This window comes from Apodemus sylvaticus, chromosome 1 (assembly GCF_947179515.1).
Source record: "Apodemus sylvaticus chromosome 1, mApoSyl1.1, whole genome shotgun sequence".
NCBI lineage: Eukaryota > Metazoa > Chordata > Mammalia > Rodentia > Muridae > Apodemus > Apodemus sylvaticus.
The window spans coordinates 78,652,613-78,666,765 of NC_067472.1; the positions used below are offsets into that span (position 1 = coordinate 78,652,613).

Consider the following 14,153-nt stretch of genomic DNA (forward strand, 5'->3'; position numbering starts at 1 on the left):
AGCTCTCAGGAAGAGTGGTGGGGATCGGGGGATATTTGTGGGGTTCCTGCGCTGTCCCTCAGAAAAGGTATTTGAGATAAAAAGAGACTGGGCCTCCCGTGGTTGTGCGCGCGGGCGCTTTAATCCTAGCACAGGTTGGGGGCACAGGCTGGTGGATCTACAGTGAAGCCTCTCTCTGGTGGGGGCGGGGAGAATGGAGCTGGGACTCGACTGCAGGTCTGGGACCCGCGATTTTCCCAGCGCACCACTAACAAGGCTTTCCGACCCTCATAGGAGAGAGAGAGCGAGGTCGGGCATTCATAGCCCTGCACTCGGAGGGGGCTTCAGGAAATGGGAGGCTGGAGATGGGAGAGAGCAGAGCCTCTCGGGCGCCAGAGGGTCGGAGTTTCTAAATCTCACTGTTGAGCACTTCCCACTGATTCTAGGACTCACAATGGGGCTCGGCGAGGGTCCGAGGAGGTGTACCCGGAGGGCTCTGGGAAGGACTCTCCCAGCTCGGCCCCTCCCTCCCCTCGCTCTGGCAGCCCCACCCCCAGCCTCAGCTTCTGGGAACATTCGACCTGAATCGTGGTGGACTCACTGACCTGCTGACTACAAGTCACCATGGACCCTGAAGGTGACCTAAGACTCTGCTTTGTGCTCCCGTTTTCCACGTCCCCTACTGCCCTGCGCCTATTCCAGCCATCTGCCTCCTCTCTCTTCTCTAAAGACCCCCCCCCCTCTGGCCTCTCTTGGATCTAGTTCCCATCCCCGCTTCTCTCTGACTTGGTCGAACTTCCCAAAGTTCTCCTCTTGCTTCACAGTTCATCCTGTGTTGATCCCTATGGAAGGGCAGACTCTCGGGAACAGAATGGATGATGGGGTTCCTGTGCTGGGGTCAGATGGACTGGTGGTGGGAGTCTGGAAAGGGGAGCAGCCCTGGACTCTGCCCCTCGTTAGCAGCCAAGAGGAGAAGAGGCAAAGTTCGGGCTCATCCCTGTAGAGTGGGGGAGGGGATGAAGTCGGAGCCTGTGCTCAGGCCCCAGAGTCTGGCTTGGGAGTCACAGCACCTGCTTGAGTTTAGAGTGCCCCAGGACGGGCTGTGGGACAATGATGGGCAGACCTCTACGTGCTCACAGCATCTTTTTCTAGCAGTCGCACTGGGGCTGGGGTGTCGCTTAGTGGTCGGTCCTTGCGTGCTCAGCATGCTTAAGACCTTCCACCCTAGTCCACCCTAGCAGGTACCTGCGCCGCTCTAATTTGACTCTTTTATGTTTCCCTTTCTTCCCCGAGGCCTCCTCCCCCATCTTCCACCTTTTCCTGCTGGTTTGCTTGCAACTCCTCCTCGGGCTTGCATGTGGAGTTCTGGCTAAAATCCCCGGACTTACCTGTGCTGATCAGGCTGACCTCCAGCGCACAGAGGTTTGTCTGCCTCTGCCTGCCAAGGGCTGGGATCAAACCCGAGTGTTGTGCCTGGTTTGCCTCTCCCTGTTAACATTAACCCTGACCTGGATTTGAGGCCAGGGGTCTTCACAGGTATGGGAACCCTGGGAAGTTACCCAGAAGGACCCTCGGTTTCAGCATCTGGAAGATGCTTTAGGGTGGCAGGGAAACTCAGCCACCCTTGCAGGTGTCCAGGCTGGCCCCTGTGGGGCTGAGTTCTCTACTGAGGACTGTGGCATGGGTGCCCAACATGACTATGAAATTCTGTGAAATAGCCATGTAGTCCTTTTTCTGAGAAAGGGGGTTCAATAATGATGATTTTCATCCAGCTCAGGTTTCTGAATTTTTAAGTTTATCATTATTGTGTGTGAGTGTATGGTGGTGGTGGGGGTGTCACGTGTGTGTGTGTGGGGGGGTGTCACAGTGTGGAGGTCAGAGGACATCTTCTCACAGGCTGTTCTCTCCTTTCCACCTTTGCTTTTTTTTTGTTTTGAGACAGGGTTTCTCTGTGTAGCCCTGGCTGTCCTGGAACTCACTCTGTAGACCAGGCTGGCCTCGAACTCAGAAATCCACCTGCCTCTGCTGGGATTAATGGTGTGCGTCACCACTGCCCATCCTTTCCAACTTTGTATGTCTCTGGGGATGGAGTTCAGGTGCCTCCTGATTATTCCTTTAGTTTTGAGACAGGTCCTCACTGTGGAGCCCTATCTGGGCTGGAATACACAGCAATCCTCCTGCCTGTGCCTCCCGAGTGCTGAGATTAAAGGTGTGTGCCTAGTTTTGTTTATTTTATTCTTTTTAATTTTATATTAGATATTTTCCTTATTTACATTTCAAATGTTATCCTCTTTCCTGGTTTTTCCTCCAAAAACCCCCTATCCCATCTCCCTCCCTCTGCTCATCCACCCACCACCGATTCCTGATTCCTTGTCCTGGCATTTCCCTATACTGGGGCATAGAGCCTTCTCAGGACCAAGGGCCATCCTCTGGTACATCTGAGGCTGGAGCCATGGGTCCCTCCATGTGTTCTCTTTGGTTAGTGGTTTAGTCCCTGGGAGCTCTGGGGGTACTGGCTGGTTCGTGTTGTTGTTCCTCCTATGGGGCTGCAAGCTCCTTCAGCTCCTTCGGTCCTTTCTCTAGCTCCTCCATTGGGGACCCTGTGCTCAGTCCAATGGTTGGCTGAGAGCACCCGCCTCTATTTGTCAGGAACTGGCAGAGCCTCCCAGGAGACGGCTATACCAGGCTCCTGTCAGCAAGTGCTTGATGGCATTCACAATAGTGTCAGGGTTTGGTGACTGATTATGGGCTGGATCCCCAGGTGGGGCAGTCTCTGGATGGTCTTTCCTTCAGTCTCTTCTCCACACTTTGTCTCTGTATCTCCTCCCATGGGTATTTTGTTCCCCCTTCTTTTTTTGTTTTTTTTTTTTTAGAGACAGGGTTTCTCTGTGTAGCCCTGGCTGTCCTGGAACTCACTCTGTAGACCAGGCTGGCCTCAAACTCAGAAATCCGCCTGCCTCTGCCTCCCTAGTGCTGGGATTAAAGGTGTGCACTATCACCGTCCGGCTTTGTTCCCCCTTCTAAGAAGGACCAAAGTATCCATACTTTGGTCTTCCTTCCTCTTGAGCTTCATTTGGTCTATGAATTGTATCTTGGGTATTCCAAACTTCTGGGCTAATATCCACTTATCAGTGAGTGCATACCTTGTGTGTTCTTTTGTGATTGGGTTATCTCACTCAGGATGATATTTTCTAGTTCCATCCGTTTACCTAAGAATTTCATGAATTCGTTGTTTTTAATGGCTGAGTAGTATTCCATTGTGTAATATTACATTCCACATTTTATGTATCCATTCCTCTGTTGAGGTACATCTGGGTTGTTTCCAGCTTCTGGCTATTATAAATAAGGCTGTTATGAACATAATGGAGCATGTGTTCTTATTACATGTTGGAGCATCTGGGTATATGCAGTGGTATAGCAGGGTCCTCTGATAGTACTATGGCCAATTTTCTAAGGAACCGCCAAACTGATTTCCATAGTGGTTGTACCAGTTTGTAATCCCACCAGCAGTGGAGGAGTGTTCCTCTTTCTCCACATCCTCGCCAGCACCTGCTGTCACCTGAGTTTTTGATCATAGCCATTCTGACTGGTGTGAGGTAGAATCTCAGGGTTGTTTTTATTTGCATTTCCCTGATGACTACGGATGTTGAACATTTCTTTAGGTGTTTCTCAGCCTTTCAGTATTCCTCAGTTGAGAATTCTTTGTTTAGCTCTGTGCCCCATTTTTTAATAGTGTTATTTGGTTCTCTGGAGTCTAACTTCTTGAGTTCTTTGTATATATTGGATATTAGCCCTCTATAGGCTGTAGGGTTGGTAAAGATCTTTTCCCAATTTGTTGGTTACTGTTTTGTTCTATTGACAGATATTTTTAAGGCAGAGTACTTTTTTAATATTTTAAATTCTGCGTGTGCATGACAGGCAGTATATGCACATGTGTGGGGTTGCCAGAAGCCATAGGCATTGGATCTCCCTACAGTTCCAGGCAGTTGTGAGCCATCTGATGTGGGTGCTAGGAACAGAGCTGGGATCCTCTGCAGGAGCAGTGTGGACTTGACCTCCGAGCACCTCTCGGCCTCACTCATGCAGGGCCATATCTCCTCCAGGGTCTTGATTCACAGCCCAAATGGCTTGCAACTCATTATGTAGCTCAGAATGACCTTGAGCTTTCGAGCCTCAGCCTCCCAAGTGCTGACATTACTGGTGTGTGATCCTCCACAGGTTCCAGATCCAAATTCTCTCTCTCCTCTCTCTCTCTCTCTCTCTCTCTCTCTCTCTCTCTCTCTCTCTCTCTCTCTCAGATTTATTTATTTATTTTATGTGAGTACACTGTTGCTGTCTTCAGACACACCAGAAGAAGGCATCAGATCCCATTACAGATGGTTGTGAGCCCCCAAGTGGTTGCTGTGATTTGAACTCAGGACCTCTGGAAGAGCAATCAGTGCTCTTAACGCAGAGCCATCTCTCCAGCCCCTGATCCAACTTCTTTTTTTTTTAAATTTTTTTTAATTAGATATATTCATTACATTTCAAATGATTTCCCCTTTCCTGGTACCCCACCCTCACCCCCACCTGATCCAAATTCTTAATAAGAGTAAATTAGAACCTCACAAGCCGAGGATGGGGTCTAGAGAGACGGCTCAGTGGTAAAGTGAGCATGAGTTACCAGCGTGAGTTCAGATTCCCCAGGACCCACACAAAACCTAGTCTGCAGTCCTCACACTGGGTGTGTTGGGGAGGGGAAAGGGGAGGGGAAAGGGTGGGAGTTGTGGGCAGATCCTGAGTTGACCTTAGCAGCAGCCAGTTTTATTTATTTATTATTTATTTATTTATTTATTTATTTATTTATTTATTTATTGTTTTTTTTCAAGACAGGGTTTCTCTGTGTAGCTCTGGCTGTCCTGGAATTCACTCTGTAGACCAAGCTGGCCTTGAACTCAGAAATCCGCCTGCCTCTGCCTCCCAAGTGCTGGGATTAAAGGAGCAGCCAGTTTAACTAGTTTGTGAGTTCCAGGTTCATTCAGAAAGAGACCTGTCTTTAAAGAGAGAGAGAGAGAAAGAGAGAGAGAGAGAGAGAGAGAGAGAGAGAGAGAGAGAATGATAGGAAAACACAGTAGACATTAGCCATGTGTGACAGTACATGCTAATCCCAGTGCTTAGGAGGCAGAGACAGGTGGATCTCTGTGAGTTTGAGGCCAGCCTGGTCTACATAGTGAGTTTCAGTATAGTCAGAGCTACACAGTCTTGAAAAAGAAAAAAGAAAAAGAAAATTACACTGATCATTAGTTTCTGGCCTCTATGCACAGGCTCAGACGTGTGTGCGTACACACACGTGCACATACGCATGCACACACACTCCCCCCCCAATGGACATCTCTGGGCTTCCCCAGCACAGAGCTTAGAGGTAACCTCAGAGTCACATACATAAAATCCCATTCCTGACACTTGACAGCTGTGTCACCTAGACTAGACACCTCTCCTTGCTGTGCTCACGTTGCTTGTTGGTAAATAAAAACAGTGTCTTCCCAGAGGATTGTAGGATCAAACACCATCACAATTGGCCAGTACCCAGAAACAGGTAGAGAGGGGTCCTGTACTTTGTTGTTGTTTGAGACAAGGTTTCTCTGTGTGGCCCTGGCTGTCTTGAAACTCACTCTGTAGATCAGGCTGACCTTGAACTCAGAGATTCTCCTGCCTCTGCTTCCTGAGATCCACTCTCAGGTTCCACTTCTGGACCCCAACTCTCCATCTCCATGTTGGCATCTCCGTGTCAGACTCTCTTCCTGTTTCTTCATCATCTTGAGTTGGAGATGAAGGTTCCTCCCACTCCCTCTCATAGCCAATGCTCACATCCCGGGACTTACCTCACAGCAGCTGGTCCTTTCTCTTTTGTTTCCCTCTTTAGAGCGTCCTGCACTCAAGGTTCTGGTCCACTGCTGCCTCACACGTGTGACATCTGATGTTTGACTCTGGCTCAGCCAGAAGGTGGTGAGGACCAGTGACCTGCTTAAAATAAGCCAGGACAAGGTGGACAAGGGAAGTGGGTGACACCCAGGCTGGAGAGTCAGGGAGACAAAGGGCCAGCCCAGGGTGCCTCGGAGGTACCTGGGAGCCAGTAGATACAGTGAGCATGCTGGGCAAGGACTGGGCATTGCTGAGCCCTGTCCCTGCAACCTTGACGTGACCTTTAGAAGCACACCCTGGTGTCCCAGTTCACTCTGGTTCACTGCCTCTTGCCAAAGCCCTTTCAATAGCTTCCTAACTAAGAGCCCTAGACACAGTTTAAATGCACACAGGTGTTCAGGCATGTGCCCTGGAATAGAGGTCAGAGGGCAGCTTCTGGGAATCAGTTCTCTCTTTCCAGCATGTGGGCTCTGGGATTAAACTAGTGCCCACTGAGCTGTCTCACTGGCCCTTAAATATTAAAACTTCAATCTTCATTCTTTTATCCTCTGACTTGTAATCAGAATTCTACAGTGACTTCTTGTGCAGGGAAGAACACGGCTCAGAGCTCTCCTCCACGCCTGGCTCTGCCCGGCTCGTTCCTCTCAGTCCTTGAATCACATCTGCTGGTATCCACCACATCTCCAGGGTGCCTGTGGTCTCTCTTCCCCTGAGCGGTCGCTCTGGACAAGGTCTAACCTGTGTGCAGAGCCAGCCCTTTGTGGCCTCCCCTTCGCCCTCACACTCTTAGCAAATCATCCCTCTTCCTCTCCAAGTGTGTGCGCCTCTCCAGCCCTGGGTGATGGGAGGGAGGGGGGCAGTTCTTTACTGGGTCCTATTTGGAAGTCATTTCTGTTCCCTAGGAAGTGAGGGTCTTTGGAAAGAACTTAGCAGGGAGGAGCAGTTTTGACTAGCTTCTGTCTCCACCTGCTGTTTGTCTAAAGAATCAGCAAGCAAGCAGAGGGAGGAGCCAGCTGGGAGACTCCTGAGCCCTGAGGCAAGGCCTGTGACCCTTGTGACTTTCAGAGAGCCCAGAGGAACCTGGGCGGAGTCAGGACTGCAGTCCAGATGTTTCTGACTCATACCTCAGACATTCTCCTTAGGCCTGGAGCCAAGCCCTGGAATCTTGAAGAACCTGTGTTAATACAGCCCACCATTTGACCATCATTTTTCTGACCTGGAAGATGTTTTCACCAGGGCATTCTGGTTCCCTAAGAGGACTCCTCCAGTTCTGGTGTAGCCTCACCACCACAAATGTGGGCCCATGGGACGGTGGTGAACATGGAGGACCTGTTGCTTGAGGCAGTTCGGGTCCTTTGTCTATAGATTTCTGTCTTCATTCCTGTCTTTCCTGGGATCTAAGGTGACTGCAGGCATGACTCAGGAAAAGGGGACAAAGTGGAACTAGATCAGTGACCACCCCTTCCTCCCTGTGGTGGGTTGTGTGAGACCCCATATGGCCAGCCCGGCTTTATGACCCAGCCCGTACTTCCCAGTTGTGTGAACTTACCCTGTTTTATATCTCCATTTCCTTACCTATAAGATGGGAATAATTGTAGTTGTGAAGATTAAATTGTAAATGTCCTGGTGAGAATGAATCCTTTCGTGTTTGAATGCTTTTGTGTGTGTGTGTGTGTGTGTGTTGGGGTGTGGGTACATGTGGAGATCAGAGGTGTTTCCTCAGGAGCCATGCACCTTAGCTTGGTTTCTGTGCGTGTTATTTGTGGGTTCTGGGGATCTTAGGACTTTCACAGAAAGCACTTTACCAGTGGGCTGTCACCCAGCGTCAGACTGAAGCCACCCTCAGGAGATGCTTGTGCCTTCTCTTTGGCTGAGACATTACTGAAATAATGATCTCCAAAATTTAGAATTTTCTGGGACCCTCATGTTGAAGCTCAGGGCAGCCAGACTGGGAGGGTGTGTCCAGGAAGGAGGCTGCACGCAGGCTACTGGTCAGATGGCCTTGTCTGAGGAGTGTGAGGATGGACAGAACCGCCCCGATCAGGCTATGACTTACAGACTCATACCATCACACTGGAAACACCTTTAAAAAAAAAAGATTTATTTATTTATGTTATATTATGAGTACACTGTAGCTGTCTTCAGACACCAGAAGAGGGTGTCAGACCACATTGCAGATGGTTGTGAGCCACCATGTGGTTGCTGGGAATTGAACTCAGGACCTCAGGAAGAGCAGTCAGTGCTTTTTTTTTTTTTTTTTTTTAAGTATTTTTTTTTGAGACAGGGTTTCTCTGTGTAGCTCTGGCTGTCCTGGAACTTACTCTGAAGACCAGGCTGGCCTCTGACTCCCAAGTGCTGGGATTAAAGGCATGTGCCACCACTGCCCAGCTGTAGTCAGTGCTCTTAACCACTGAGCCATCTCTCCAGCCCCCAAACAGGTTTTTGGTTGTTGTTCATTTAAAACAGATTTTTTAAAGAAAAGGTCTCATGTGGCCAAGGCTGGCTCCAAACATCTATTTTGCTAAGGGTGATCTTGAACTTTGCTCCTCTGTCTCCCAGTGCAGGAGTTACAGTGTGCTGGAGATGCCCCCAGGCTTCCTGCAGGCCAGGCGGGCACTCCAGCATATTAGTATATCATGGCTGCCACATCAATTTTATCAGAGTTTCATTCACCCCAGATAACCAATTAAAAAAGTATCCCATGGGGCTGGAGAGAGGACTCAGCCGTTAAGAGCATTAACTGCTCTTCCAGAGGTCCTGAGTTCAATTTTCTGCAACCTTATGTTGGCTCACAACCATCTGTAATGGTATCCAATGGCCTCTTCTGGTGTCTGAAGACAGCAACAGTGTACTCATATACATAAAATAAGCAAATAAATCTTTTTTTTTTTTTTAATGTATCCCGTGGGAGATCAGGTTTACAGCTGCGTGAGATTGTCATCTCCACAGTCCAGGTGCCTAGGAGGAACTTCTCCACAGATACCGTGGCAAGGATGACACAGTGGCAGCTGACAGCTGTCCCTGCAGGGCATCTCACTGCACTGGCCCCCCTTCTCCTCCCCCTGAGGCTCAGTGAAGCTTCCCTCTGAAGTTAGTGCCTTCCAGGGACAGCCGCTAATGAGGAGAGCCTGGATGTTCAGAACTACTCTCAGAAACCCCTTTAGTTGGAAATGTTAGCCAATGGGCCTTAAAGAACACCAGATGTGTTTGTCTATTCCCTCACGTGGAAGTAGTATGAACAGTGTGCCCTTCACCAGGCGGCCAGGGCAGCTTGTCTCCAAGATGTCTGTGTGGGGGACGTCTGGGGGCTGAAGCATCTGGGCTGTCCTGGAAATACTCACTGTGGAGAGGAAGAGCAGTGAGCCTTCCAGCCTCGTCACTCTGTAGCTGCTTGAGGAAGTTTCCCTTTCCGTTTCCAGACTCAGTTTTCCAACTATAAATACTGTGTGTACCGCGAGGAACTGTGGGTAACAACTGCTGTGTACCATGGAGGTTGTGGGTAATGACTGCTGTGTATTGTGTGTACCATGGGGGTTGTGGGTAATGACTGCTGTGTACCATAGGGACTGTAGGTAGGATCTATGACCGCACACAACCAGTGCCCTGGTGTGGCAGGCACAGTGTGTGGTGGCGATCAGTTTTCCCAGACTGAGCTCTGCTTGCAATTAGATTCATGCCACTTCGTCCACATGCTCCCCGGATCCCCGCTGGGGCCCAGGGGCCAACATTTGCCCAGATCCCTGTTATTTCTGCTGTTTAAGAAACACAAAGACTGGAGAGACAGCTCAGGAGTTAGAGCGCCTGCTGCTCTTGCAAAGGACTGGGATTCGGCCTCTAGCACCCACACAGTGGCTCACTGCCATTTGTGGCTCCAGTTCCAGGGGCTCCAACAACTCCTTCTGCCTTCAAGGGTACACATGTAGTGAGTACACATGTAGTGAGTACACATATGGAAGCAAAACACTCACACATACAAAATAAGTAAATCTAAAAAAACGGAACAAGAAATCTATGTTTTGGTTTCTAGCCATTGTGTTCTTGCAACAGGAGAACTAGAAAAATCTTTGGTTCTAATATTCTGCTTCCCAATGCAGCTCCTTAACCATCTGAATTTCCTGGCACCAGAATAGTCTTTTGGGAGGGGTTGGCAGAGAGAAACTGAAAACTTCATTGTTCTCAGATCCTGAAGAATGAGTTAATAACCCATCAAGAGTATGTGTGTGTGTGTGTGTGGGGGGGTGTAACCATTTTTCTTTTTTTTCCTCAAGACAGGGTTTCTCTTTATAGCCCTGGCTGTCCTGGAACTCACTCTGTATGTAGACCAGGCTGGCCTCAAACTCAGAAATCTTCCTGCCTCTGCCTCCCAAGTGCTGGGATTAAAGACATGCACCAGCACTGGCCGGCAATGAAGCCATTTTCAAAAATACCCTGAGGTTGCCAGGTGGTGGTACACCCGAAGGCAGAGGCAGATGGATCTATGAGTTCAAGGCTAGCCTAGTCTATGGAGAAAGTTTCAGGATAGCCAGGACTGCACAGATAGACTGTCTCAGCCTCCCCCCTCAAATCCCTGAAGTAAGGGCTAGGGACCCTGCTTCTTAGTGGGGTGCTTACCTGGCAAGTGAAAGACCATGGGAGGTGATTGTGTCTAGACTCTGAGCCTCAGTTCTTTCTGCTCCCTCTCCTCCACTTCTTTCTTGCCAGGTACAGGCCTCACGTTCCCTTAATTACCTCACCCTCCGGAGTCCTGGGGTTACTGATAGCCCTGGCTGTCCTGGAGCTCACTCTGTAGACTAGGCTGGCCTCGAACTCAGAAATCCTCCTGCCTCTGCCTCCCAAGTGCTGGGATTAAAGCCATGAGCCCAGGTGCCGAGCTGTGCTTCTTTTTGTCTCTATTTCTCGTCCCCTTTCATTCCTGTTCATCAGCGTATGTTAGTTGTACCAAACAGAGTTTCACACATGACTGCATTGTGCTTTGGTCTTCTCCAGCCCACCACCCTCTCGTCTGACTCTCATGCCTCTAGCTCCGCACTCCGTCTTTCCTCAGAGAGCCCCCTCTACTCTCATGGCTTTTTTCAGTCTACAGTTCACAAGTGTGTTTGCCTTAACATGATTTCCAGTTCTAACCTTTCTTCTGCAAATGGCACACTTCTGTTCTTCTTGGAGGCTAAAGCTTCCCTATGCATACACATCATGTTTTCTTTATTCGTCCTTCTGTTGATGGGCACTGGGGCTGACTCCGTGACTCTCAAATATGCAATGAGCATAGGTTCGGTTCGCCCTCACTGGGCTGAGTCTGAGAATTGAGCCCAGACAGGATCTGCAGCAGACTTCAAGTACTGAGTACTGCACCCCTGGGCGGCATCCCCCCTGGGCGGCATCCCCCTGCAGCTGCTGCATTTAACATTCTTTTACTCTCTCTCCCTCTCCCTCTGTGTGTGTGTGCATGTGTATCTCTCTGTCTCTCTGTCTTTCTCTGTCTGTCTGTCTCTCTGTGTGTACCTCTCTGTCTCTGTTTCTCTGTCTGTGTCTCTCTGTCTCTCATGTGTGTGTGTGTGTGTGTGTGAGTGCGCGCGCGCGCATGGGAGTCAAGAGAACAACACGTGAGAGTCAGTTTCTTTCCTTTCTCCACGTGGTCCTGGTAATCACACTCAGATCAGGAGAGGCAGCAGGCGCCACCGTTACCTTCTGAACATCTCTGGTTCTGAGCACTATTCGTTTTTCTTTCTTTCTTTATTTCTTTCTTTTTTAAAAGATTTATTTATTTATTTAATGTATATATGAGTACACTGTAGCTGTACAGATAGTTGTGAGTTTGAATTCAGGACTTCTGTTTGCTCTGGTCCACCCTGCTTGATTCAGCCTAAAGATTTATTTATTATTATATGTAAGTACACTGTAGCTGTCTTCAGACGCACCAGAGGAGGGCATCAGATCTCTTTACGGATGGTTGTGAGCCACCATGTGGTTGCTGGGATTTGAACTCAGGACCTTCAGAAGAGCAGTCAGTGCTCTCCACTCCAGCCCCTGAGCACTATTCTTAACACATCAGTCTTTGTCAGGATGTGAGAGGGACTTGAGCACTTAAATACCTGGGCTCCCCCCCCCCCCACCTCGCCCCAGATTCAGATGCAGTCGATCTACAATGAGCCCGGGCAGCTGAGAGTTAAACAACCTTTCCAGAGGACTGCACTCTTGCTGCTGTGGGTGAGGCCCTGCTCAGTGCTGGAAACCAGTGGCTCACACCCACCACCCCCACTTCCTCACCTCGCTGTGCCATTTTTTACTGTGACCTTGCAACTCTGTTTCCATCACACATCACTCGGCTGCTTCAGCCAAGGCCTCTTAGTCGCTAAATTGCTAAGTCCAGTGACCCATTTTCTGCCTTCCACTTTGCACTATTTATTGAATCTTCTCCCCACAACCCCCAAACATCCGCTCTTGGCCCTCTGTGCGTCAGCCACACCTCTGCCTGCACCTCCTACCCAGCTATGCTCAGACACTGTGCCCACAGTCTAGCTATTCCTCACCCCAGTGTCTCTTGGGAACAGATTCATCTTCCTACTCTGTCTATGCGCCATTCGTGTTGGGGGAAGGGACATCTACGCCAACACCTGCAGAGAGCCGCCTGGTCCCCTCCCCCACCACCCAGCACCATAGGAAACACTGAGATTGGTTTCTGTGCTTTTGAAATGGCAAGGACCCTTGTAGGGAGGTTCAGATGAGGCTGCACTTAGGGACTGTGGTACCATTTCCACCTTCTCCTCATGATCTCCTTGCCCAGACTTCTCTCCTGAGATGACCCCTGAGGTCTGGGTTCAAGCACTTGGGACAGGAAACCAAAGTCTTGACACCTAACAGCTGCCACTGGGCAGCCCCCACCTCAGCAGCAGCTCTGACCTCTCCTTCTCTCCCTTCCTTCCGACTGCTGCCTGAGTTTGGAGCCCTACAGCTTTATATGACTTGCCTCAGCCTCCCTTTGTCTCCTACTCCATCTTTTGTTGGTGGGTAAGGTGATCCTTCTAGAAAAAACCATAACCACACCCCCTTCACTTCAGCTCTGTGATGGGCTCAGATTTTTTCTGCTCCAAATCCCCTCAACCACGGCCACCTCTGCCTGGCCAATATGACTTGTCCTTCTCAGGGACACACAGGTGTCTCCTCCAGCGCTCACCATGCTTGGGGAAGGCTTCAGTCATTTCTTTGGCCAACATGCCTACTGTTTGCCAGATAACCTCCCTCAGAGCTTCAGAACGAACCCAGGGTCTCTGTGTCATCTCCCTGTTACAGACAATAAGAGGCCGAGACACCTCTGGAACTCAGGTCATGCCCTGGAGTGGAGTGCTGAGTCACCCCACCAAGTGGGCTCTCCGAGGGCGTAAATCCTACTGCATACTTGCCAGAGCAGTGTGAACTTGTCAATATTTGGCCTTTTAAAAAATTTTGTCATTTGTTTTAAGGACAGGATTCTGTGTATCCCTGGCTGTCCTGGAACTCTAGACCAGGCAGGCTTCCAACTCACAGAGATCCACCTGTTTCCCCTCCCCCATGTTTCCCCTCCCCAACCTCTCCTTCTTCCCCCCCTCCCCCAGGCTGGGATCAAAGGTGCCTGTCACCACGATGGGCATTTGGTTGCTTTATTTATTTATTTATTTATTGATTTTTTTTTTTTTTTTTTTGAGACAGGGTTTCTCTGTATAGCCCTGGCTGTCCTGGAACTCACTCTGTAGATCAGGCTGGCCTCGAACTCAGAAATCCGTCTGCCTCTGCCTCCCAGAGTGCTGGGATTACAGGCGTGCGCCACCACCGCCCGGCTGGTTGCTTTATTTTACATTTGTTTGTTTTTGAGAAAGAACTTTACACAATTACCCACGAGGTTCTGGAATGTATATGTAGCCCAGGCTGGCCTCAATCTTGTTCAAATCTTCCTACTTTACCCTCCCACGTGCTGGGATTACAGGCCTGCGCCCCCTGCTGGGCCGGTGGCTGAACTACCTCAGAAGACTGGACAGTGTGGTGCACGTCACTGAGATTTCTCATCTATCAGGGTTTGTAGAAAGATCTGAGAGGACAGGGCTGGCAGGAACAAGGGGAGGGACAGTGAGGCCCAGGCACTATGTGAGCCAGCTCAGGATGAGGCCCGAGAGTGACAGGAGGCCCACCACCATCTCCACGGCAGCTGCTCAGTCAGGAGTTGAGTGGGAAGTGGGGTGAAGTGGAGAATGAGGCGCAATGGATGTGCACTGTGGTCTCCACAGTGGCAGAGGGGTCAAACA

The 14,153-nt window shown here is 49.8% G+C and overlaps 1 protein-coding gene across 1 annotated transcript in view; it reads left to right on the forward strand.

Moving 5' to 3' along the window:
- Positions 1-548: 548 nt before the first annotated feature.
- The window catches only part of Qprt (quinolinate phosphoribosyltransferase), a 17,484-nt gene continuing 3,879 nt past the window's right edge, over positions 549-14,153 (forward strand). The window contains exon 1 of the mRNA XM_052174711.1: positions 549-616. Coding sequence (XP_052030671.1) covers positions 604-616 — 13 coding nt within the window. The 5' untranslated portion in view covers positions 549-603. The remainder of the gene's footprint in view (positions 617-14,153) is intronic.